We start from the raw sequence: 22,388 nt of genomic DNA on the forward strand, positions 1-22,388 counted from the left end.
TGGTCACTATTTACTTGAATGTTTTGTATTCTTTATTTCAACCATAAGGTCTATGATTTCAACAGACAGTTTGCTCATTTGCCTTATATCACATTACATCATGTTGATTCAGGTGTTGGGAGGAACTTTCAGCCAAACTTTAGGCAAAAACTGGAAGTCATCAATGATGTTGCTCTGAATGGTCTCTCTGTTTTAAATTGTGTACAAACGTATATACTGTATATACAGTACCAGTCAAGAGTTTGGACACCTACTCAAGGGTTTTTCTTTATTTTTACTATTTTCTACGTTGTAGAACAGCAGTGAATACATCAGAACTATTAAATAACACATGGAATCATGTAGTAACCAATTTATTCAACAAATCAAAATAAATTTGAGATTCTTCAAAGTCGCCACCCTTTGCCTTTGACAGCTTGGCACCTTCTTGGCATTCTCTCAACCAGCTTCACATGGAATGCTTTTCCAACAGTCTTGAAGGAGTGCCCACATATGCTGAACACTTGTTGGCTGCTTTTCCTTCACTCTGCGGTCCAAACCATCTCAATTGTGTTGAGGTCGGGTGGTTGTGGAGGCCAGGTAATCTGATGCACCATTCCATAACTCTGCTTCTTGGTCAAATAGCCCTTACACTGCCTGGAGGTGTTTTGGGTCATTGTCCTGTTGAAAAAAAATAATAATAATCATAGTCCCACTAAGCGCAAACCAGATGGGATTAGGGCTGGGTGATAAAATATGATGGTATTTTATGTTTTTTTAATAATAAAAGTTCTACATTTTGAGTAGTGCATGACCCTAGGGTGGCAACACATTATTCTAAGTGATTTCGATGGATCTTTCTCCATTCCTATTGCTTTATACTGTTCAACTTCAACGCCAAAAAGTCATAATTTTCATCAATTTATGCATTTGAGGTCATTTCCACACTGCCACATAGGGATGCACAATATGGGCAAGTAATCTGGGCCTTTATTTTTAACCTAATGTTGCAATTTGACTTGCGATTTAGAGCAAAACACTTGGGTTAACTGTTGGAATCATGAGGAGAATGTCTATTCTAATTATGTAGTTGGAATATAATAGTGGGCACTTTTAATACAGTGTTTGACATGACAACGGATGAAAATGCCAGGAAGAATTATTGTTATTGTGTTGATAGTTGTTTCCTAAAGGACCCTATAATCTTTGGCTACATTGAATGTTTTCTCTAAGCTACTTCATGTAGCTAACATATTCTTGCTTTGCGTTTACCTCTTTAATTTAGAAGACACTGTTGCACAAACATGCTGATTTAGGTCTACACAATCACTGGTATTTTCAGGCTGTATAGATAATTATGCTTGCTCTTAGTACATTTTATTTGCTAGCTAGCGATTAGCATCAGCGGCTAACACGATTTAGGAACAACTTGCTAAGAAAAGACAAACTAGCTGTTTGCAGATGTAAGAAACAAATGCTAATAGTGTAATTATAGAATCCTAGTAGATTTATATTAAGAAGCAAGTGACAACTGCATTGTTGTCATCAACAGTGTTGCATATGCTGCATTGACCATACAGACTGAACACAAGTGTCGGGTAGTTGAGGAACACCAAATGCGATCCTTGAGTGACAGGGGGCGTGGCTATGTCTGTTTGGGAAGCGGCATAGAGAAAGTGGAGATATATAACTCAAGTTGTGAAGTAAACTATACAAATGGGCGTTATACACTGCGTATCACATTTAACAAACCAAACATTCAAATACTGGTATAGAAGGTAAAGTAAAAACTCATGGTCCATACATCAATACTGGTATATTGCAATAAAGCAGTATACTGCCCAGCCCTAGATGGGATGGCGCATTGCTGCAGAATGTTGTGGTAGCCATGCTGGTTGTGTGCCTTGAAATCTAAATAAATCACTGACAGTGTCCCCATCACACCTCCTCCTCCATGCTTCAAGGTGGGAACCACACGTGGAGATCAGCCGTCTCACAAAGAGACAGCTGTTGGAACCGAAAATGTCAAATTTGGACTCATCAGACTAAAGGACATATTTCCACTGGTCTAATGTCCATTGCTCATGTTTCTTGGCCCAAGCAAGTCTCTTATTCTTATTGGTGTCTTTTTAGTAGTGGTTTCTTTGCAGCATTTCGACCAGCGGCAGGGTAGCCTAGTGGTTAGAGCGTTGGACCCCCGAGCTGACAAGGTACAAATCTGTCGTTCTGCCCCTGAACAGGCAGTTAACCCACTGTTCCTAGGCCGTCATTGAAAATAAGAATTTGTTCTTAACTGACTTGCCTAGTTAAATAAAGGTAAAATAAATAAAAATGAAGGCCAGATTCACCCAGTCTCCTCTGAACATTTGATGTTGAGATGAGTCTGTTACTTGAACTCTGAAGGATTTATTTGGGCTGTAATTTCTGAGGCTGGTAACTCTAATGAACTTATCCTCTGCAGCAGAGGTAACTGGGTCTTCCTTTCCTGTGGCGATCCTCATGAGAGCCAGTTTCATCATAGCGCTTGGTGGTTTTTGCGACTGCACTTAAAGAAACAAATTTCCTGAAATTTTCAGGATTGACTGACCATGTCTTAAAGTAAAGATGGACTGTTGTTTCTCTGCTTATTTGAGCTGTTCTTGCCATGATATGGACTTAGCCTTATTTCGTAAAAGGCCATCTTCTGCATACCATCCCTACCTTGTCACAAGACAACTGATTGGCTCAAACACATTAAGGAAAGATATTCCAGAAATGAACTTTTAAGAAGGCACACCTGTTAATTGCAATGCATTCCAGGTGACTACCTCATGAACCTGGTTGAGAGTAGGCCAAGAGTGTGCAAAGCTGTCATCAAGGAAAAGTGTGGCTACTTTGAAGAATCTCTCATATAACCTATATTTTGTTTTTGTGTTGTCATAGTTTTTGTCTTCACTATCATTCTACAATGTAGAAAATAGTACAAATAAAGAAACTCTTGAATGAGTAGGTGTGTCCAAACCTTTGACTGCTACTGTGTATGCAAGTATGTTTGCACCGTTTTCCACGAACATTCAGAATGGTATGATAAAACCATAGAGATCCTATTAAATTACCTTGCTATTGCAACGATGGCAAGTGCACTAGTCTTACTACTGTGCCATAAAGGTCCAGAATTTTGGGTAGAAACCTTTGTGTATATAAGTGTACAGAGGTTAGAATGATATATTATACAGTTGTAGTCGGAAGTTTACATACACTTAGGTTGGAGTCATTAACTCGTTTTTCAACCATGCCACACATTTCTTGTTAACAAACTATAGTTTTGGCAAGTCGGGTTAGGACATCTACTTTGCATGACACAAGTAATTTTTCCAACAAATGTTTATAGACAGATTATTTAACTTATTATTCACTGTCACAATTCCAGTGGGTCAGAAGTTTACATACACCAAGTTGATTGTGCCTTTAAACAGCTTGGAAAATTCATGGCTTTAGAAGCTTCTGATGGGCTAATTGACATTTGAGTCAATTGGAGGTTTACCTGTGGATGTATTTCAAGGCCTACCTTCAAACTCAGTGCCTCTTTGCTTGACATCATGGGAAAATCAACACATAGCACATAGTGACAGATATTGTACTTTTTGGAGAAATGTCCTCTGGTTTGGTGAAACAAAAATAGAACTGTTTGGCCTTAATGACCATCGTTATGTTTGGAGGAAAAAGGGGGATGCTTGCAAGCCAAAGAACACCATCCCAACCGTGAAGCATGGGGTGGCAGCATCATGTTGTGGGGTGCTTTGCTGCAGGAGGGACTGGTGCACTTCACAAAATAGATGGCATCATGAGGGAGGGAAAATGATGTGGATATATTGAAGCAACATCTCAAGTTATCAGTTAAAGCTTGGTCACAAATGGGTCTTCCAAATGGACAATGACCCCAAGCATACTTCCAAAGTTTTGGCAAAATGGCTTAAAAGGACAACAAAGTCAAGGTATTGGAGAAAGCCCTGCCCTCAATCCTATAGAAAATGTGTGGGCAGAACTGAAAGCGTTTGTACGAGCAAGGAGGCCCACAAATCTGACTCAGTTACAACAGCTCTGTCATGAGGAATGGGCTAAAATTCACCCAAATTATTGTGGGAAGCTTGTGGAAGGCTCCCCAAAACGTTTGACCCAAGTTAAACAATTTAAAAGCAATGCTACGAAATACTAATTGAGTGTATGTAAACTTCTGACCCACTGGGAATGTGATGAAAGAAATGAAAGCTGAAAGTCATTCTCTCTACTATTATTCTGACATTTCACATTCTTAAAATAAAGCAGTGATCCTAAACCAGGGAATTTTTACTTAAATTAAATGTCAGGAATTGTGAAACTGAGTTTTTAAATGTATTTTGCTAAGGTGTATGTAAACTTCCGACTTCAACTGTGGGTGTGACAGTGTGATTTTTATTACTGGATTTGTATCTCTCTCTCTGGCGAGTTGACATTAGGCTGTAATCCTCCTCACTGAGCTTAAAGGCTGATCCTCGTTAGCTAAGCTAATTAATGCTAAGGGCTAGTTGTTTGGCTCCTCGCCTGGAGTGCAGTCACGCTGTCAATGCCATGTTTACTATGTGGTATAGGACTGTCAGTGTTGTTTTTCCTGAAGGCCATGGAATCCAGGGGTACTTTACTATCTTTATCTGTAAAGCTGGAGCAGAGGCAAGCGTTTAGCCTCTTGTGAATGTCAGTTGGCCTTGGTAGAAGTCACCCTAACTGCTAATACAGGGCAAGGTATTTGTGAAGGTTAGGACTGATGGTTTGATTAGTCAGCCGCAAGCCACTTGTTTGCTGTTTATTCTCTGTTTCAGGTCCAAAAGCTCCAATGCATGTGTCCAGTGGACTTCCGAGGGGTGTTCCAGCTGGATGAGAGGAGGAGGGATGCGGTCCTAGCTCTGGGTATCTTCCTGGTCAAGTCTGACCTACAGGTACATTGAACTGGAGCAGCGATGCCTTCTCTCTGACACTGTTAAGGGTTGTATTTATATCCTGCTTTTTATGGGATGGATGTTCCCTGACCTCCTCAGGACTAATAATTGCCTCCTGTCCATGGCACCTTCTGTGTTCCCCTTAGCTGTTTAATGGCCTTTGCTCGGGTGGTTTGTGAATTATGTTTTTATTGTAGCACAAAGACTCTATTGTCCCCTACCTGCTGGGGCTGCTGAAGGGACTTCCCAGAGTCCAGTGGATCGAAGAAAGCTCTGGAAGCAAAGGGCGGGGTAAGGAGAGAGATGCCAGCATTTTGTCTCTCGCACCAGTCAAGATGATGTCTAATTCCACATTTCTGACTGGTTGATGATCTTTCTTCTTGTCCTATAGATATCCTTCCGGTGGCAGAGAACTTCTGCTTCTGTCTGGTCACTCTTCTCTCAGACGTGGCCCAGCGAGATGACACCCTGCGAGGACAGATCGTGGAGGCCGTCATGGACATAATGCAGGTCCTGCTGGACATCTGCTTGAACTCAGAGGGACATGATAAAGGTACCAGCATGCTCTCTGTTCCACCATTTCATGTTCACCAGTGTTTAATGAATATGCTAGTTACTGATTAGTTATCTCGTTGTTGTCTTTTTGTCCTCACAAACTTTGATTCAAGTATGTGGAGACAGAATGACAATGAAAAGGCAGCCTTTCACTTTTCTTTCTTTCTTTGTTCCCCGGTCTCCCTCCCTCCCAAGAATACCTGTGCAGGTACACTGTTCCCTGCTTGTTGGGTGTGGCCCGGGCCTTTGGTCGCTATAGCAACACGGAGGAGCCCCTGCTGTCCAAGCTGTTTCCGCGGGCAGAAGCCCCGCCAGTGTCCACTGGCAATGATGTCGACCCATCACGACGGCGCTCCTTCAACGACTTCCGCTCCATCATGCCTGCCTCGCTGCTCACAGTCTGTCAGGGAGACACCATCAGACGCAAAGGAAGCTCTGTGTCCAGCATATCACAACAGGCACTATTACTATACTAGACCAGTGGTTCCCAACTCCGGTCCTCCAGTACACCCAACAGCACACATTTTGTTGTAGCCCTGGACAGACGTTCCTGATTCAACTAATTGAGGACCTGATGATTAGTTGACAAGTTGATTTAGGTGTGCTTGTCTAGGCCTACAACAAAAATTGTGTACTGCTGGGAAGCACTGTACTCTACTACTACCACTACACCATAGTACTACCACTAATTCTCATCAGGTATCAGGGAGACACCATAAGATGCAAGGGCTCTTCCTTTACCATATATATATCACTACAGAGAATATAACTGTACTACCATAGCTGGCCACTAGAGGACAAAGGAAGCTCTTATTTGAAATGTCTGAAAATTATCTGTTCCTCTGTCTGTAGGCCAGTCCAGAGAGAGCAGGACTCACCCCCAGCTCCCCAGCTGACCCCTCAGCACAGTACTTTGAAGGTAAGAATATATTAGACAGGTAATATATTTCTGAAGTATTTCAGTTTATTACTAAGTAGCCTGTGTCTCTCCTTTTTTGACTGTCCTTTTCTCCCCCTGCCTCCCTCTCTCTCCAGGCTCCTATCTCCCTGATGGTAGTGCTGTGGACCCAGACTATTACTTCTCCACCATCAGTTCTAGTTTCTCTGTGTCTCCTCTGTTTACGGGCAGTGCCCAGGGAGAGTTTGACGTCCCTCTGGACGTTCTGCGCCAGCTCCTCAACATGGTCAGTACGTAGAATCAGAATGCATAGAACTATAGAATTAGAATGGGTAGAACATCGTTTATCAGAATTCCTTTCTGAGTGTTCTGTTTGTCTTTTGCAGGTTGAGCAGCTTGTCTCTGAATCCTTTCTGAAAACACTGGATAACACCCTGCAGGAACTTCTGGAGGTAGGTTAATTTTCCCTATATTTGAATGAAAGCGCTGTCCTGTGTACTCCTCAATGTGACATCGTGTTTGTTGTGTTCTCTCCCTCTAGTTGAACCCAGGGATGCACCTGCACTATAGGACCTTCAGTGACCCTCTGTATGTGACCATCTTCAAGATGCTCAGAGACACGCTGTACAACCTGAAAGGTAACAAATACACTGCTCTCTCACTTTAACCTTTACTATCTCTAAAATACAGAAACCCTCTGCTATGACCTGATTATTCTGAAGCAGTTCAGTAGAGTTTATTATGTTTTTATTACTGTGCTACTAACATGTTATTGATGTTGGTGTGATGGTGTTCACAGACCTGCAGACAGGCTATGTGAAGGAGGTTCATGACTTTGTGCTGAAGCAGTTCAGTAGTAGCCAGTCAGAGCTGCAGAGGATCCTACATGATGTAGATCACCTCCACAGTGAACTGAGTCCTCTGAAGCTACGCTGCCAGGCTAACGCTGCCTGTGTCGACCTCATGGTCTGGGCTGTCACTGAGGAGCAGGGTACGAGTGTGTTTGTGTTCAAACCTGTGTGTGTGTGTACTATCCATCCGTGCGCATGTATTGAAAAATATCAGGTCGTGAATTTGGAATGCATTTGCCATGTGTTGAAAAACATTGGGTCGTTAATTTGAATTGAACACCAAACTAACTGTTGTTCATGCGTTTTGTTTTGATCAGGAGCTGAGAACCTGTGTACCAAGCTGTCAGAGAAACTGCAGTCCAAGACGTCCAGTAAAGTTATCATCGCTCACATTCCCCTGCTCGTCTGCTGTCTACAGGTTGGGCCTGTAATGTCTTCATCTGTCTTCACAATACTGTGTTGATAAGATGCCATAATACCAGTATTATCCTACCTAATCACATTTTTCCTGTGTGTGTGTAGGGTTTGGGTCGTCTGTGTGAGCGGTTCCCAGTGGTGGCCCACTCTGTCACCACGTCTCTCAGAGACTTCCTGGTGGTCCCCTCACCTGTCCTTGTAAAGCTGTACAAGTACCACAGCCAGAACACCACAGGGACTGGCGAGATCAAGATCCATGTGACCAATGAGCACTCCCAGTCTACGTTCAGTGCTCACGCTAATAAGAAGAGCCAGCCCTCCATGTACGAACAGCTCCGAGACATCTCCATTGACAACATCTGCAGGTGAGGAAAGATAAAATATTGTATGTGAAAGGAGAGATATGAGCTGTGTTTGCATAATTGGTTACCACGGAGCAATCTCTTTTCTTCTCCTTCTCCCTTCTCTCTTTCTCTGTCTTCTCCTACTCTCTCTGCCCCTTCCCCCCTCTCTCTGCTTCTCAGGTGTCTGAAGTCAGGTCTGACTATGGACAGTGTTATAGTGGAGGCTTTCCTGGCCAGCCTGTCCAACCGTCTCTACATCTCTCAGGAGAATGACAAGTAAGTATTATTTCATACCTGAGCCCTCCAATATTACCAGTTAGTGTACTTTACTTATTCACAGGCTGGATTACGTCTGAGAAATAACTGTCAATGTTAGCGAGTGAAACCTCAGGTGATCTCGCTAGTTAGACTCTCCTGCAGTGATTGACAGCTGCTCTGACCAGTCCCCAGGTCCGTGGCAATGACTGACAGCCCCTCTGACCAACGCACTGTTTCTCTCTCTCCCCCAGGGAGGCCCATCTGATCCCAGACCACACCATCAGAGCGCTGGGTCACATCGCGGTGGCTCTGAGGGACACGCCACGTGTCATGGAGCCCATCCTGCAGATCCTACAGCAGAAGTTCTGCCAGCCACCGTCACAGCTAGACGTACTCATTATAGATCAGCTGGGATGCATGGTCATCACTGGGAACGTGAGTCACACACACACACTTGATCCTGTATACACTTAATTATTTTACCTCTCCCCTCAGCAATATGTCCCTCAGTAAACTCTCCTCTCTCGCTCTCTCTTCTGTGGGTAAACTCATCAACCTCTTGTCTCTCAGTAAACTCATCTGTTTCTCTCTCTCCTCACAGCAATATATCTACCAGGAGGTGTGGAACCTGTTCCAGCAGATCAGTGTGAAGGCCTCCTCCATGGTCTACTCCACCAAGGACTACAAGGACCATGGATACAGGTATCCTTAGCCGCTACACCTTTACCCCTATCCCCAATTCCCTACCCATAGCCAGCTCCACGACCCACTCTGCTAAAGACTACTGTGTTAATCTTGTGTGTTCCAGACACTGTTCCCTGGCTGTGATCAATGCATTAGCTAACATAGCTGCCAACCTGGCAACCGAGCAGATGGTTGATGAGTTGCTGGTCAACCTACTGGAGCTGTTTGTCCAGCTAGGACTGGAGGGAAAGAGGGCCAGCGAGAGGGCCTCGGACAAGGGCCCTGCACTGAAGGTAAATTCCGTTTACAGTAGCCATGACTTCTGATAGACCTATAGAGATCAGCGACAACAGGCTTGTGTTAAGGGCCCTACACACTTCATTCAAACTACGCAAACGCAACGTCGTTTTCGCACCTAGTTCTACGTACTTTTGTGGGTTTCAAATTTGGAAACGGGCCATGTGGGTAGCGGCCTTTAGAGGGGAACTCTTTTTTTCTTCTTGTTGACATTTGTTTATTATTTGTATTTGCAGGCGTCGAGCAGTGCTGGAAACCTTGGAGTACTCGTTCCTGTTATTGCTGTGGTATGTGGGTTGCCTCTATACATTTTTCACTTTCAACAGTTTGTCCAGTAGTGCCTCTGTGCCCTAGTGTCTACAGTACTCCGTATATAATCTATACACTTATTATTGATCGAGATCCCCCTCCTCTCTCTGTGTAGCTGACGAAGCGTCTACCGCCCATCAAGGAAGCGAAGCCTCGTCTACAGAAGCTGTTCAGAGACTTCTGGCTCTACTCTGTGGTGATGGGTTTCGCTGTTGAGGGATCAGGTGGCTGTTTAACAATGTTAACTTGTACTACAATATTCCACCAGGATTGGAATACAATATAAAGAATTGACTAAACATGGTTGAAATGGTGGACTAATACCCATCTGATGGAAAGATAAAAGGGAAGTGAGTTATCAGGCTAACAGTCATCCTGCTATGTAGAAGTCTGTAGGTTTATTAAGGGCTTTGTGTGTTGTGCAGGTCTGTGGCCAGAGGAGTGGTATGAGGGAGTGTGTGAGATCGCCACCAAGTCTCCCCTCCTCACCTTCCCCAGTGGAGAACCTCTACGCTCTGAACTACAGTACAACTCTGCCCTGAAGAACGACACCGTCACAGCGGTACAGTACACATGCATGCCCATACAACACACATGTGAACAGACATACACACACACAACTGATGTTCTCTGGGTGGGTGGTTGTGTTTTCAGGCGGAGCTGAATGACCTGAGGAGCACCATTATAAACCTGCTAGATCCTCCTCCTGAGGTGTCTGCTCTCATCAACAAACTAGACTTCGCCATGTCTACCTACCTACTGTCTGTCTACAGGCTGGAGTACATGAGGTAAGGAAAAGGAAACCACTTAGGACTATTGAGATGCACCCCTGCTAGACTAGGGCTCTCCAACCCTGTTCCTGGAGAGCTACTGTGCTGCAGGTTTTCACTCCAACCCTGTTCCTGGAGAGCCACTGTGCTGCAGGTTTTTGCTCCAACCCTGTTCCTGGAGAGCTACTGTGCTGCAGGTTTTCGCTCCAACCCTGTTCCTGGAGAGCTACTGTGCTGCAGGTTTTCACTCCAACCCTGTTCCTGGACAGCTACTGTGCTGCAGGTTTTCACTCCAACCCTGTTCCTGGACAGCTACTGGGATGCAGGTTTTCACTCCAACCCTGTTCCTGGACAGCTACTGGGATGCAGGTTTTCACTCCAACCCTGTTCCTGGAGAGCTACTGTGCTGCAGGTTTTCTCTCCAACCCTGTTCCTGGAGAGCCACTGTGCTGCAGGTTTTTGCTCCAACCCTGTTCCTGGAGAGCTATTGTGCTGCAGGTTTTCGCTACAACCCTGTTCCTGGAGAGCTACTGTGCTGCAGGTTTTCACTCCAACCCTGTTCCTGGACAGCTACTGTGCTGCAGGTTTTCACTCCAACCCTGTTCCTGGACAGCTACTGTGCTGCAGGTTTTCACTCCAACCCTTTTCCTGGACAGCTACTGTGCTGCAGGTTTTCACTCCAACCCTGTTCCTGGAGAGCTACTGTGCTGCAGGTTTTTGCTCCAACCCTGTTCCTGGAGAGCTACTGTGCTGCAGGTTTTCGCTCCAACCCTGTTCTTGGAGAGCTACTGTGCTGCAGGTTTTCACTCCAACCCTGTTCCTGGAGAGCTACTGTGCTGCAGGTTTTCACTCCAACCCTGTTCCTGGAGAGCTACTGCGCTGCAGGTTTTCACTCCAACCCTGTTCCTGGAGAGCTACTGTGCTGCAGGTTTTCACTCCAACCCTGTTCCTGGAGAGCTACTGTGCTGCAGGTTTTCACTCCAACCCTGTTCCTGGAGAGCTACTGTGCTGCAGGTTTTCCCTCCAAACCCAGTTGTAACTAACCTAATTCAACTTATTTAGATGCACTAGTGTAGGGTTTGAGCTAAACCCTACAGGACAGCAGCTCTCCGGAAACGGTCTGTTCTGGAGTGTAGCAGTTGGAGAGGCCTGGTTCCGGAGTGTAGTAGTTGGAGAGGCCTGGTCTGGAGTGTAGCAGTTGGAGAGGCCTGGTCTGTTGTGTAGCAGTTGGAGAGGCCTGGTCTGGAGTGTAGCAGTTGAGGTTAGTTAGTTAAATCTCCTAGTCATTCATATCGTGCCTCCTTGCAAATTCATTTATCTTCTCTTCTCTAACCAGGATGCTGCGCGTTCTGGACTCTGACCGTTTCTCTTCTCTCACCAGGATGCTGCGCGTTCTGGACTCTGACCGTTTCTCTTCTCTCACCAGGATGCTGCGCGTTCTGGACTCTGACCGTTTCTCTTCTCTCACCAGGATGCTGCGCGTTCTGGACTCTGACCGTTTCTCTTCTCTCACCAGGATGCTGCGCGCTCTGGACTCTGACCGTTTCCAGGTGATGTTCCGCTACTTTGAGGACAGAGCCATCCAGAAGGACAAGTCTGGTGAGCTGCATTACACACGTGGTAGACAGGTGCTGTGCGCATATTTCACGCGGTAGACAGTGAGAGAATGTCTCTTTTTGTCTGTGTCCAGGTATGATGCAGTGTGTGATAGCGGTGGGGGACAAGGTGTTTGAGGTCTTCCTACACATGATGGCTGAGAAGGTAACGGTCATCGGTCAAAACAGAGAAACTGGGTCTCTAGGAGAAGTCAAGAGCAAACTACCTTCTGTGGAGCGTGTCCTCTACAATGATTGGCTGCCCTGAGTGCTGTCTCTGTTTCTCTCCCCAGCCGAAGACTAAAGCCCATGAGGAGGAGTTGGAGCGCCACGCTCAGTTCCTATTGGTCAACTTCAACCACGTCCACAAGAGGATCCGTAGGGTGGCCGACAAATACCTGTCAGGTCTGGCCGAAACGTTCCCTCACCTGCTGTGGAGTGGCCGTGTACTGAAGACGATGCTGGACATCCTGCAGACTCTCTCCCTTTCCCTCAGTGCAGTACGGACACACACACTCACACACTTTCTTTGTCATAACCACCTGCTATTGTTGTTCTCTGTGGTCCCTGAAAGGGGTTATTAGACAACGTATTGTGTTCTGATGTGTCGTGCTCCTACCTTGTTATTGTTATTCTCTGTGGTCCCTGAAAGGGGTTATTAGACAACGTATTGTGTTCTGATGTGTCGCTGCTCCTACCTTGTTTGCAGGACATCCATAAGGACCAGCCTTACTATGACATCCCAGACACCCCCTACAGGATCACTGTGCCAGACACATACGAGGCCAGAGAGGTAGGAATGTGTGTGTGATACGTGTGTGTGTGTTTTCTAAATAATGGTCTATGTTTCTCTGTGGTTGTAGAGCATAGTGAAGGACTTTGCTGCTCGCTGCGGGGAGATCCTGAAGGAGGCCATGAAGTGGGCCCCCTCTGTCACCAAGTCACACCTACAGGTGAGAGACACACGCTCACACACACACACACACACACACACACCCCGCATTTCGTAAAGGAAAAAGCATAGACGGATTGGTTGTTTAGCACCACAACTGATGCGTGTGCAACTATTGTGCAAAACAGACAGGGTTTGCTTGGATTGTTGACAACATGTCAACTTTATTTCCTCCATGTTTATTAAAAACATAAATATATTTGCACAATGAGCACTTGTCTCTCAAACGTCGTTACAGTTGTTACAGTTACAGTTGGTTAGCTAGTGAATTTGAGCCATATTAGCATTGACATGAGATCAGTTAAAACACCTCAAGACATGGCAGCAGCTTGTCATTGTATCTCAGGTATCTCTCCATTAGGAATCACAGCAACTAACAGACTTCTGCCTCATTGAAGCGTGCGCATCGTTTTCGTGACGTTGTCAGCTAACCCATCTTTATGACAACGTGTTGCAGTTGTTCTGCCAAATCATTATTCAAGTAGACAACTAACAAAAGCTTCTTGATTGCCTTTTTGAGGGACTCAAAGTTTCAGATGAATCTTCTCCTATCCCCTGTTTTGTATGTTTTCTCCCTGTTCTCCAGGAGTACCTAAACAAGCATCAGAACTGGGTGTCCGGTCTGTCCCAGCACACTGGCCTGGCCATGGCTACAGAGAGCATCCTGCACTTCGCTGGCTACAACAGACAGAGCACTACACTAGGGGTGAGGAGGCAGACGCGCACGCACACATCCACACGCAATTACACACACATACTAACCAAGTTCCGTCATCCACTCTAGATCACCCAGTTGACAGAAAGGCCAGCCTGTGTGAAGAAGGACTACTCCAACTTCATGGCTTCACTCAACCTGAGAAACCGCTATGCCGGAGAGGTACAGAGAGACACTGCTACAGGTCTAGACAGGACTCCCGCTATGCCAGGGAGACACTGCTACAGGTCTAGACAGGGCTCCCGCTATGCCGGAGAGACACTGCTACAGGTCTAGACAGGGCTCCCGCTATGCCGGAGAGACACTGCTACAGGTCTAGACAGGGCTCCCGCTATGCCGGAGAGACACTGCTACAGGTCTAGACAGGACTCCCGCTATGCCAGGGAGACACTGCTACAGGTCTAGACAGGACTCCCGCTATGCCGGAGAGACACTGCTACAGGTCTAGACAGGACTCCCGCTATGCCGGAGAGACACTGCTACAGGTCTAGACAGGACTCCCGCTATGCCGGAGAGACACTGCTACAGGTCTAGACAGGGCTCCCGCTATGCCGGAGAGACACTGCTACAGGTCTAGACAGGGCTCCCGCTATGCCGGAGAGACACTGCTACAGGTCTAGACAGGGCTCCCGCTATGCCGGAGAGACACTGCTACAGGTCTAGACAGGACTCCCGCTATGCCGGAGAGACACTGCTACAGGTCTAGACAGGGCTCCCGCTATGCCGGAGAGACACTGCTACAGGTCTAGACAGGGCTCCCGCTATGCCGGAGAGACACTGCTACAGGTCTAGACAGGACTCCCGCTATGCCGGAGAGACACTGCTACAGGTCTAGACAGGACTCCCGCTATGCCGGAGAGACACTGCTACAGGTCTAGACAGGGCTCCCGCTATGCCGGAGAGACACTGCTACAGGTCTAGACAGGGCTCCCGCTATGCCGGAGAGACACTGCTAAAGGTCTAGACAGGGCTCCCGCTATGCCGGAGAGACACTGCTACAGGTCTAGACAGGGCTCCCGCTATGCCGGAGAGACACTGCTACAGGTCTAGACAGGGCTCCCGCTATGCCGGAGAGACACTGCTACAGGTCTAGACAGGGCTCCCGCTATGCCGGAGAGACACTGCTACAGGTCTAGACAGGGCTCCCGCTATGCCGGAGAGACACTGCTACAGGTCTAGACAGGGCTCCCGCTATGCCGGAGAGACACTGCTACAGGTCTAGACAGGGCTCCCGCTATGCCGGAGAGACACTGCTACAGGTCTAGACAGGGCTCCCGCTATGCCGGAGAGACACTGCTACAGGTCTAGACAGGGCTCCCGCTATGCCGGAGAGACACTGCTACAGGTCTAGACAGGGCTCCCGCTATGCCGGAGAGACACTGCTACAGGTCTAGACAGGGCTCCCGCTATGCCGGAGAGACACTGCTACAGGTCTAGACAGGGCTCCCGCTATGCCGGAGAGACACTGCTACAGGTCTAGACAGGGCTCCCGCTATGCCGGAGAGACACTGCTACAGGTCTAGACAGGGCTCCCGCTATGCCGGAGAGACACTGCTACAGGTCTAGACAGGGCTCCCGCTATGCCGGAGAGACACTGCTACAGGTCTAGACAGGGCTCCCGCTATGCCGGAGAGACACTGCTACAGGTCTAGACAGGGCTCCCGCTATGCCGGAGAGACACTGCTACAGGTCTAGACAGGGCTCCCGCTATGCCGGAGAGACACTGCTACAGGTCTAGACAGGGCTCCCGCTATGCCGGAGAGACACTGCTACAGGTCTAGACAGGGCTCCCGCTATGCCGGAGAGACACTGCTACAGGTCTAGACAGGGCTCCCGCTATGCCGGAGAGACACTGCTACAGGTCTAGACAGGGCTCCCGCTATGCCGGAGAGACACTGCTACAGGTCTAGACAGGGCTCCCGCTATGCCGGAGAGACACTGCTACAGGTCTAGACAGGGCTCCCGCTATGCCGGAGAGACACTGCTACAGGTCTAGACAGGGCTCCCGCTATGCCGGAGAGACACTGCTACAGGTCTAGACAGGGCTCCCGCTATGCCGGAGAGACACTGCTACAGGTCTAGACAGGGCTCCCGCTATGCCGGAGAGACACTGCTACAGGTCTAGACAGGGCTCCCGCTATGCCGGAGAGACACTGCTACAGGTCTAGACAGGGCTCCCGCTATGCCGGAGAGACACTGCTACAGGTCTAGACAGGGCTCCCGCTATGCCGGAGAGACACTGCTACAGGTCTAGACAGGGCTCCCGCTATGCCGGAGAGACACTGCTACAGGTCTAGACAGGGCTCCCGCTATGCCGGAGAGACACTGCTACAGGTCTAGACAGGGCTCCCGCTATGCCGGAGAGACACTGCTACAGGTCTAGACAGGGCTCCCGCTATGCCGGAGAGACACTGCTACAGGTCTAGACAGGGCTCCCGCTATGCCGGAGAGACACTGCTACAGGTCTAGACAGGGCTCCCGCTATGCCGGAGAGACACTGCTACAGGTCTAGACAGGGCTCCCGCTATGCCGGAGAGGTACAGAGAGACACTGCTACAGCTCTAGACAGGACTCTACTCACTTTTCCTTTATACACTTTATCATAGTTCTCCTCCTTATTCAACAGAACAATATTGTACTCAGTGGTGTGTGTGTGTGTGTGTTCGCTCCCTCCAGGTGGCAGGTATGATCCATTTCAGTAAGGCAGTGCGTAGCCAGTCAGACCTGTCCAGGCTGATGGTCAGACAGACGACAGAGGCTCTAGATGCCCAGAACCCTGAGGCCTTCACTGAGAACATGTTCAAACTGGCAGCACTGCTCATCAGCACTAAAGGTGTGTGCATGTTGAAAAGTGAAGACTTTGATTTGGAATGGAATAAATGTACCAAATAGCCCGTTGATGGGATGCATCGTAAGTATTCACGCCCCGTTTAGATTTTGTTCCGTTACAAAGTGGGATTGAAATGCATTTAATAGATGTTTTTTGTTATTGATCTACACAAAATACTCCATAATGTCAAAGGGAAAAGAAAATTCTACACTATTTTTTTATACAAATTAAATAACTGAAATCTGTAGTTGTTGCATAAGTATTAACCCCTTTGTTTAGGCAAGCCTACACTGTAGCCCTTAAACCTGTCCTACTGAAGTCCTCCCTGTCCTGTAGCCCTTAAACCTGTCCTACTGAAGTCTTCCCTGTCCTGTAGCCCTTAAACCTGTCCTACTGAAGTCTTCCCTGTCCTGTAGCCCTTAAACCTGTCCTACTGAAGTTCTCCCTGTCCTGTAGCCCTTAAACCTGTCCTACTGAAGTCCCCCCTGTCCTGTAGCCCTTAAACCTGTCCTACTGAAGTCTTCCCTGTCCTGTAGCCCTTAAACCTGTCCTACTGAAGTCTTCCCTGTCCTGTAGCCCTTAAACCTGTCCTACTGAAGTTCTCCCTGTCCTGTAGCCCTTAAACCTGTCCTACTGAAGTCCCCCCTGTCCTGTAGCCCTTAAACCTGTCCTACTGAAGTCTTCCCTGTCCTGTAGCCCTTAAACCTGTCCTACTGAAGTCTTCCCTGTGCTGTAGCCCTTAAACCTGTTCTACTGAAATCTTCTCTGTGTTGTAGCTCTGTACCTGTCCTACCGAAGTCATCTCTGTGTTGTAGCTCTGTCACTTGTCCTACTGAAATCTTCCCTGTGTTGTAGCTCTGTACCTGTCCTACTGAAGTCTTCCATGTGCTGTAGCCCTTAAACCTGTTCTACTGAAATATTCTCTGTATTGTAGCTCTCCCACCTGTCCTACTGAAATCTTCTCTGTGTTGTAGCTCTTCCACTTATCCTACTGAAGTCTTCTCTGTGTTGTAGCTCTCTCACCTGCCCTACTGAAATCTTCTGTGTTGTAGTTCCCTTACACCTGTCCTACTGAAATCTTCTCTGTGTTGTAGCTCTGTCATCTGTCCTACTGAAGTCTTCTCTGTTGTAGCTCTCTGTCATCTGTCCTACTGAAGTCTTCTCTGTTGTAGCTCTCTGTCATCTGTCCTACTGATATCTTCTCTGTGTTGTAGCTCTGTACCTGTCCTACTGAAGTATTCTCTGTCCTGTAGCCCTCAAACCTGTCCTACTGAAATTTTCTCTGTGTTGTAGCCCTTAAACCTGTCCTACTGAAGTCTTCCCTGTGCTGTAGCCCTCAAACCTGTTCTACTGAAATCTTCTGTGTTGTAGCTCTCTGTTACCTGTCCTACTGAAGTCTTCTGTGTTCTCTCTCGGTGGGGGGGGGTGTAGAATGTGATCCTCAGCTGCTGCACCACCTGTGTTGGTCTCCTCTGAAGATGTTTACAGAACACGGCATGGAGACGGCTATCGCCTGCTGGGAGTGGCTGCTGGCTGCTCGCACAGGAGTAGAGGTCCCGGTAAGTATCTGGAGACATCCTATTGCTTCAGTTCAAGTACCATTGTGTATTTGTTTGGGACCGCCATTCAAACCCACACTAACATGGGCATCTTTCTCGCTCTCCCCCACCCCCCTCTCTGCAGTTCATGCGTGAGATGGCGGGGGCGTGGCAGATGACAGTGGAGCTGAAGATGGGCTTGTTCTCTGATGCGCAGGTGGAGGCTGATCCCCTAGCAGCCTCGGAGGAGAGTCAGCCTGTCCCTTGTCCCCCCGCCGTCACACCTCACTGCATTTGGATAGAGGTGTGTGTGTGTCCTGTCTCTGGCAGCTTTAGTTCATTTTTAAAATGTTGGTTAAAATACTAGAGTAAAAGGACTTTACCGCATAAACTGCTTTGTGTGCTTTCTCTCCCTTTCAATTCAAGGACATCTCTCTCCTTTCTCTCTCTCTTCTCTCGCTCTCTCTCTTCTCTCGCTCTCTCTTCTCTCTCTCGCTCTCTCTCTCTCTCTGTCCTCTCTGTCTCTCTCTCTCTGTCCTCTCTGTCTCTCTCTCTCTGTCCTCTCTCTCTGCCCCCCCCTCCAGTTCTTGGTCCAGAGGTTTGAGATAGCTAAGTATTCCAGTGAAGACCAGGTGGAGATATTCGGCAGCCTATTACAACGCTCGCTCTCCCTCAACGTGGGCGGAGCCAAGAGCAACCTCAACCGCCACGTAGCCGCCATCGGACCCCGCTTCAGGTCCTCTCTCTCACACACACTAGATCCAGTTTCTGATTCAGAACAAATGAGCCACTCATTGATGCAATCGTGTGTGTGTGTGTGTATAGGCTCCTTACTCTGGGTCTAGCACTGCTCCATTCTGACGTAGTCACCAACGCCACCATCAGGAATGTCCTCCGAGAGAAGATCTACTCCACCGCCTTCGACTACTTCAGGTATACACACACACACACACACACACACACACACACACACACACACGTTCTACTCCACAGTCCAACTAACTACTAACGTGGGACATAACTTTCCCTCTCTAAATCGGCATCTTTTAAATAATTTTATCCTCCCCCCCTCTAGTGCCCCCCCTAAGTTCCCTACCCAGGGGGACAAGCGTCTGCGTGAGGACATCAGCTTCATGATCCGTTTCTACGCCAGCATCCTGTCAGACAAGAAGTACCTGGCGGCGTGCCAGCTGGTCCCTCCCGGTGAGCTAGGCGCCGTGCCCACCCTCAGCACCTTCTCTGCCGGGATATTCGGATCGTTAATTGTGTCCAGCACTTCTCCGATATCGATGCTAAGTAAGCCTACAGCGGTGGGGCTGGCTGATTTAACAACCGCACTACAAGACTACAGGAGTACGTTTTTACACAGGTCAAATCTGACACCTGAACAGGCTCTCTTTACGCTGCTGATGGATCGATACATCTGCGTAGTCTGTAGAATCTCTTCTCGCTCTGTGTGTGTGTGCGGGGCTCGCTCGCTCTGTGTGTGTGTGTGTGTGCTGGGCTCGCTCGCTCTGTGTGTGTGTGCGCGGGGCTCGCTCGCTCTGTGTGTGTGTGTGTGTGCGCGGGGCTCGCTCGCTCTGTGTGTGTGTGTGTGTGCGCGGGGCTCGCTCGCTCTGTGTGTGTGTGTGTGTGTGCGCGGGGCTCGCTCGCTGTGTGTGTGTGCGCGGGGCTCGCTCGCTCTGTGTGCGCGGGGCTCGCTCGCTCTGTGTGTGTGTGTGTGTGTGTGTGGGACTCGCTCGCTCTTAGCATGTCTGTCCATTTCAATATATCCATCTATAGCTGCTGTGGAGCTTGGTGCAGATCTGCTACTTGTGATAAAACGCAAGATTTATTATTATTCTACACATCATGCCGATCCGCCCCCTCAGCTTGATTTGTCAGCAAAAACTAAACACAAATTGAGAAATACAAGGTTTTTCTAATTGACAACCCACACCTTTCTTACTCCGCGATCCCTGGCTTCCCCGAGAACAACATGATCTCACTCATAACTCATCGGATCGCACCAGGTAGAAACTAGCACTAACCACAGATCTAGGATCAGATTACTCTACCGTCAATGGTAACTATTTACCATTAGGTGGGTGAAATAACCCCTGATCCTGTATCAGCGGTTATGGGTAAATTCTACCACCACCTGTGGGAACAACGCATGGCCATCTCATATAAGACCGGGCTAACACTAAAGCTCACTATACCGCAGGTCAACTCCCCCTCCATCGACTGCTGAGACAATGCTCGCTACCTCATTTATATTTTCCTCTGGTTCACAATATCTTTTCATATGGATGCTGATGCATGTCGGTCTCAATTTAGAATAAATGAATGCATTGAGAGAAAGAAAGGAAGTGATGCCTGCCAGTGTTGATCTAGACTTGAATCAATGCATTAAGCGATATGGAGAGCGATGCATGCCAGTGTTTATTTTGATGAATGCAGAGAAAGAATGTGAAGCAATTCAGAGTTAGACTGACAGACATAATTGCAGAAAGAGATGGAAAGAGATAATGGATAGAGTTAAATGAAGGACCAGAATTTTTCCTGATTAGATCATAGTCAGGAAAATCTCAGGGCCCAAATAATGAGGGATAGAAAGAGGCAGGGAGTGTGTGTGTGTGTGTGTGTGTGTGTGTGTGTGTCAGTGTCAGTCAGCCTGCTGAGTGTCCCTGTGTGTGTGTTCCTGTGTCTGTCTGTCCGTGGGTGTGTAGACAACCAGGACCCGTCGTTGAACAGTCTGTCAGTGATGACGGCCCAGGAGCCCAGGAGCACCATGTCTCATGACTCCCGCTCCCAGCAGAGTGGCCAGAGTGGCTGGATCAACACCTACCCTCTGTCCTCTGGCATGTCCACCGCCTCCAAGAAGTCAGGTAACACAACACACACGCCCACAGACGGACGCAATGCGCTCACACACACACACCCTGAGATCTGACCATGTCCTTCCTGTCCCCAGGCATGTCTAAGAAGAGTAACAGAGGGACTCAGCTCCATAAGTACTACATGAAGCGTCGAACCCTGCTGCTGGCCTTACTGGTGACATTCTGGAGACCTTGACAAAGACATTAACATTGACTCTCCCTCCTTGCTATTCAATTACATTTTGTTGCTAGGACTGATGTGCTTTCTCTCTCGCCCTGGTCTCTCGCCCCACTTCTCTAGGCCAGTGAGATTGAGCGGTTGACTACCTGGTACAACCCTCTGTGCACCCAGGAGTTGGCCATCGCTACAGAACAGTCCGTGGAGACCAGCATCGCCAACTGGAGGTCCAAGTACATCAGCCTCAGTGAGAAACAGTGGAAAGACCACGTCAACCTGGCCTGGGGTATATCTCCTTACCTGGCTATGCAGCTACCAGCCAGGTACATACACCCTGGTTAGAATTTATTTGGGAAAAGCTTTGGATTCATTCTCTAACTTTTGTTGTCAGGTTAAGAAAGGCGTTTGGGTTAACCCTCTCGTGTCTGTATGTTCAGGTTTAAGAACGGCGTTTGGGTTAACCCTCTCGTGTCTGTATGTTCAGGTTTAAGAACGGCGTTTGGGTTAACCCTCTCGTGTCTGTATGTTCAGGTTTAAGAACGGCGTTTGGGTTAACCCTCTCGTGTCTGTATGTTCAGGTTTAAGAACGGCGTTTGGGTTAACCCTCTCGTGTCTGTATGTTCAGGTTTAAGAACGATGTGATCGTGGCTGAGGTGACCCGGCTGGTAAGGCTGGACCCTGGAGCGGTCAGCGACGTACCTGAGGCTGTCAAGGTGAGTCACTGTTGATCTACAGGTCATCTGCAACACAGGAGTGGCCAATGCTTATGATACCTCAAATAGGTTTTTATGAAAGACATGTTTTTTTATGTCAGAGCCAAACAGTTCAGGATTAGAAGTGATGGTGTTTCTAATTTGAAAGTTCTTTGTCAATTTACCAAAATGTATTTGTTTTCCAGTTCCTGGTGACATGGCACACCATTGATGCAGATTCTCCAGAGCTGAGTCATATCCTGTGTTGGGCTCCTGCTGACCCTCCCACCGGCCTGTCCTACTTCTCTTCCATGTACCCCCCGCACCCCCTTACTGCTCAGTATGGGGTCAAAGTACTACGGTCCTTTCCTCCGGTACGACACACACTTCATAAACATACACACTATGGCCGTTTCCTCTGGTACGAAACACACACACACTATGGCCGTTTCCTCTGGTACGAAATACACTTCATACACACACACACTACTACAGTCCTTTCCTCTGGTACGAAACACACACACGCACTATACCGTCACTAATCTATCTCAATCTCTAGGATGCCATCCTGTTCTACATTCCTCAGATTGTTCAGGCCCTGCGCTATGACAAGGTGAGTGACACTACATTTAACTAGCTGCTTCATTTCTACATTACCGTGTGTGTTTGGTTTTTACTTTCGTTGTGGGGAAGAGAAGTCCTAACAAGGATAA

At 47.8% G+C, this 22,388-nt stretch overlaps 1 protein-coding gene across 2 annotated transcripts in view; it reads left to right on the forward strand.

Annotated features, from left to right (window-relative positions):
* The window catches only part of LOC109882556 (phosphatidylinositol 4-kinase alpha), a 28,658-nt gene that overhangs the window by 737 nt on the left and 5,533 nt on the right, over positions 1 to 22,388 (forward strand). Inside the window, exons 2-39 of one of the 2 annotated variants that reach the window (XM_031826335.1) lie at positions 4,815 to 4,931; positions 5,129 to 5,222; positions 5,323 to 5,484; positions 5,682 to 5,944; positions 6,339 to 6,405; positions 6,522 to 6,670; positions 6,771 to 6,836; positions 6,926 to 7,022; positions 7,184 to 7,375; positions 7,553 to 7,653; positions 7,758 to 8,017; positions 8,177 to 8,272; positions 8,506 to 8,689; positions 8,856 to 8,956; positions 9,063 to 9,231; positions 9,472 to 9,522; positions 9,660 to 9,768; positions 9,970 to 10,106; positions 10,199 to 10,332; positions 11,831 to 11,913; positions 12,005 to 12,075; positions 12,203 to 12,409; positions 12,619 to 12,702; positions 12,773 to 12,862; positions 13,448 to 13,567; positions 13,646 to 13,738; positions 16,253 to 16,409; positions 17,838 to 17,965; positions 18,090 to 18,248; positions 18,529 to 18,680; positions 18,770 to 18,877; positions 19,020 to 19,240; positions 20,656 to 20,814; positions 20,901 to 20,980; positions 21,107 to 21,306; positions 21,609 to 21,696; positions 21,882 to 22,049; positions 22,235 to 22,288. In XM_031826335.1, coding sequence (XP_031682195.1) covers positions 4,815 to 4,931; positions 5,129 to 5,222; positions 5,323 to 5,484; positions 5,682 to 5,944; positions 6,339 to 6,405; positions 6,522 to 6,670; positions 6,771 to 6,836; positions 6,926 to 7,022; positions 7,184 to 7,375; positions 7,553 to 7,653; positions 7,758 to 8,017; positions 8,177 to 8,272; positions 8,506 to 8,689; positions 8,856 to 8,956; positions 9,063 to 9,231; positions 9,472 to 9,522; positions 9,660 to 9,768; positions 9,970 to 10,106; positions 10,199 to 10,332; positions 11,831 to 11,913; positions 12,005 to 12,075; positions 12,203 to 12,409; positions 12,619 to 12,702; positions 12,773 to 12,862; positions 13,448 to 13,567; positions 13,646 to 13,738; positions 16,253 to 16,409; positions 17,838 to 17,965; positions 18,090 to 18,248; positions 18,529 to 18,680; positions 18,770 to 18,877; positions 19,020 to 19,240; positions 20,656 to 20,814; positions 20,901 to 20,980; positions 21,107 to 21,306; positions 21,609 to 21,696; positions 21,882 to 22,049; positions 22,235 to 22,288 — 4,971 coding nt within the window. The remainder of the gene's footprint in view (positions 1 to 4,814; positions 4,932 to 5,128; positions 5,223 to 5,322; positions 5,485 to 5,681; positions 5,945 to 6,338; positions 6,406 to 6,521; positions 6,671 to 6,770; positions 6,837 to 6,925; positions 7,023 to 7,183; positions 7,376 to 7,552; positions 7,654 to 7,757; positions 8,018 to 8,176; positions 8,273 to 8,505; positions 8,690 to 8,855; positions 8,957 to 9,062; positions 9,232 to 9,471; positions 9,523 to 9,659; positions 9,769 to 9,969; positions 10,107 to 10,198; positions 10,333 to 11,830; positions 11,914 to 12,004; positions 12,076 to 12,202; positions 12,410 to 12,618; positions 12,703 to 12,772; positions 12,863 to 13,447; positions 13,568 to 13,645; positions 13,739 to 16,252; positions 16,410 to 17,837; positions 17,966 to 18,089; positions 18,249 to 18,528; positions 18,681 to 18,769; positions 18,878 to 19,019; positions 19,241 to 20,655; positions 20,815 to 20,900; positions 20,981 to 21,106; positions 21,307 to 21,608; positions 21,697 to 21,881; positions 22,050 to 22,234; positions 22,289 to 22,388) is intronic. The other variant, XM_031826336.1, reaches the window with a different exon arrangement.

Source organism: Oncorhynchus kisutch, linkage group LG6 (assembly GCF_002021735.2).
Source record: "Oncorhynchus kisutch isolate 150728-3 linkage group LG6, Okis_V2, whole genome shotgun sequence".
In the NCBI taxonomy this organism is placed as follows: Eukaryota; Metazoa; Chordata; class Actinopteri; order Salmoniformes; family Salmonidae; genus Oncorhynchus; species Oncorhynchus kisutch.